Raw genomic sequence first — 1,693 nt, forward strand, 5'->3', positions numbered from 1 at the left:
TTAGGGTGAGTGTGTTTAACCGGCGCTTGCTCGGGCAGCTGCTGTTCGAGGAGGTGGAGGAGAGAGGCCGAGCGTGGCAAAGCTTCCCCAGGGGGGGAGGAGGAGAGGTCGCTGCCGAGCGGATCCGAAGGAGAGGGGAAGGGGGAAGCTTTACCTGTGAGCCCGCGCCCCTGCCGGGGTCGGTCTCGGCTCGTGGGTAGGTATTAAAGGGTCGTCCTGTCTGTTGAGCTGTCTTCATCACCCCTTCGGAGATGGGAATGTTGGGAGTCCGGATATTGGGCCCTGAGAGCGGGCGTTTGTCCCGGGGGGATTGTGGGCTGGTCTCACCGGTGGTGTAAGTGGATTTGGGGCGTTTCTCAGAAGTTTCGGGACGTTCTCGCCGTATCACCCGCTCAGCCGGGTCGTTGGAGTCCTTATCGCTGGGGTGATCCCGCCAACCGTCCCGCTCAGCCGGGGTTTTGGGATATTCAGGAGGGGGTGGGCGGTTGCTGGTGTGGGGAGGGGGTTTGGGGCCAGGTTCCTGTCCACGGGGTTGCTGGTGATGATGGTGATGATGGTGATGATGGTGGTGAGCACGTTGGTCCTCCCTCTCCCGGGATTTCTCCTTGCCCTGCTCTAGCTCGTTCCTGGCCCCGTGACGACTCTTCTCCTTACTCCTGCCGACGTCCTGGTGAGGCCGGGAAGCGGCCGGAGGTTCGGTGAGGCCGAGGTAGAGTTGGTCGCGACGGGGTGGGAAGGGTGGACTGTCCCTGCGCAGAGAATTGGAACGGGACACGGACATGTTCTCAAACTCATCCAGCAGCCAGGTCAGGGAACCGTCCTTGGAGGCTTTGTTGCCCCGTACGATGGTCTTTGGAGCGGAGGAACGCGGGACGGGAACACGAAGCACGAAAAACAGAACAAAAAACAAACAAACAAAAAAAGGGAAGAAAATAACAAAAAAAAAATGAAAATGAAATGTCTGGTGGTGATGGGGACACGGTTCACACAGAGGGGACATGGGGGCTGGGGGGGTTCTCAGTCCAGTTGAGGTGGCTGAGGCTGGTGGGGCCATGCAGTCCCTCGGACGGGGGAGAGGGGAGTGGGCTCTGCCTTTCCCCAGCAGCTCCAGGTCCCACCATGAGGTTTTGAGGACCAGATGTGGTTTGTTTAGCCAAGAAGTTAATGAGTTTGTCCCCAATGCTGCCTCGGAGCGACAGGGAAGGGCAGAGCAGGGGAAAAATGAAGCCTGATGCTAAAAGGAAGGTCCCAGTTAGGTGGGGAACCCAAAGTGGGGAGCTGTGGGCTGTGTGGGAGGGGGTCCCCCAAGCTCCCAGTATCAGACTGGTTGGGGTGGGGAGGGACGTGCCTCATTTCCCAGCTCTGAGGGAAGGATCTGCGGGGGTTTAAGCGTCGGAAAGCAGAACCAAGAGGTGAGGAGATGGCGGGAGAGGGTCCAGCCCCATCACTGAGGCATCCTCTGAAGAGGAGGAAGCCTTCCTCTGCAGAAAGCACCTCCCTGCTCTTCATCCTCCTCCTCCCACCGCCTCGGAGAGCGGGTTATCTCAACAGAGAAGCCCAGATCTCCACAAAAAAAACCCTGGCAGAGCTGGACACACCACGAAACACGAGGCCCCTCGTGGATTTTGGTTGGGGTCAGCAGAATTAACTCATTTTTCCATCCTCTTTTTTAGGTCAGCAGAATTTCCCGGCC

At 58.5% G+C, this 1,693-nt stretch overlaps 1 protein-coding gene across 1 annotated transcript in view; it reads right to left on the minus strand.

Moving 5' to 3' along the window:
* Positions 1–1,693, minus strand: part of LOC104531890 (serine/threonine-protein kinase PAK 4-like) — a 3,265-nt gene that overhangs the window by 793 nt on the left and 779 nt on the right. The window contains exon 2 of the mRNA XM_029087205.1: positions 21–850. Coding sequence (XP_028943038.1) covers positions 21–850 — 830 coding nt within the window. The remainder of the gene's footprint in view (positions 1–20; positions 851–1,693) is intronic.

Source organism: Antrostomus carolinensis, unplaced genomic scaffold (assembly GCF_000700745.2).
Source record: "Antrostomus carolinensis isolate BGI_N321 unplaced genomic scaffold, ASM70074v2 scaffold22801, whole genome shotgun sequence".
In the NCBI taxonomy this organism is placed as follows: domain Eukaryota; kingdom Metazoa; phylum Chordata; class Aves; order Caprimulgiformes; family Caprimulgidae; genus Antrostomus; species Antrostomus carolinensis.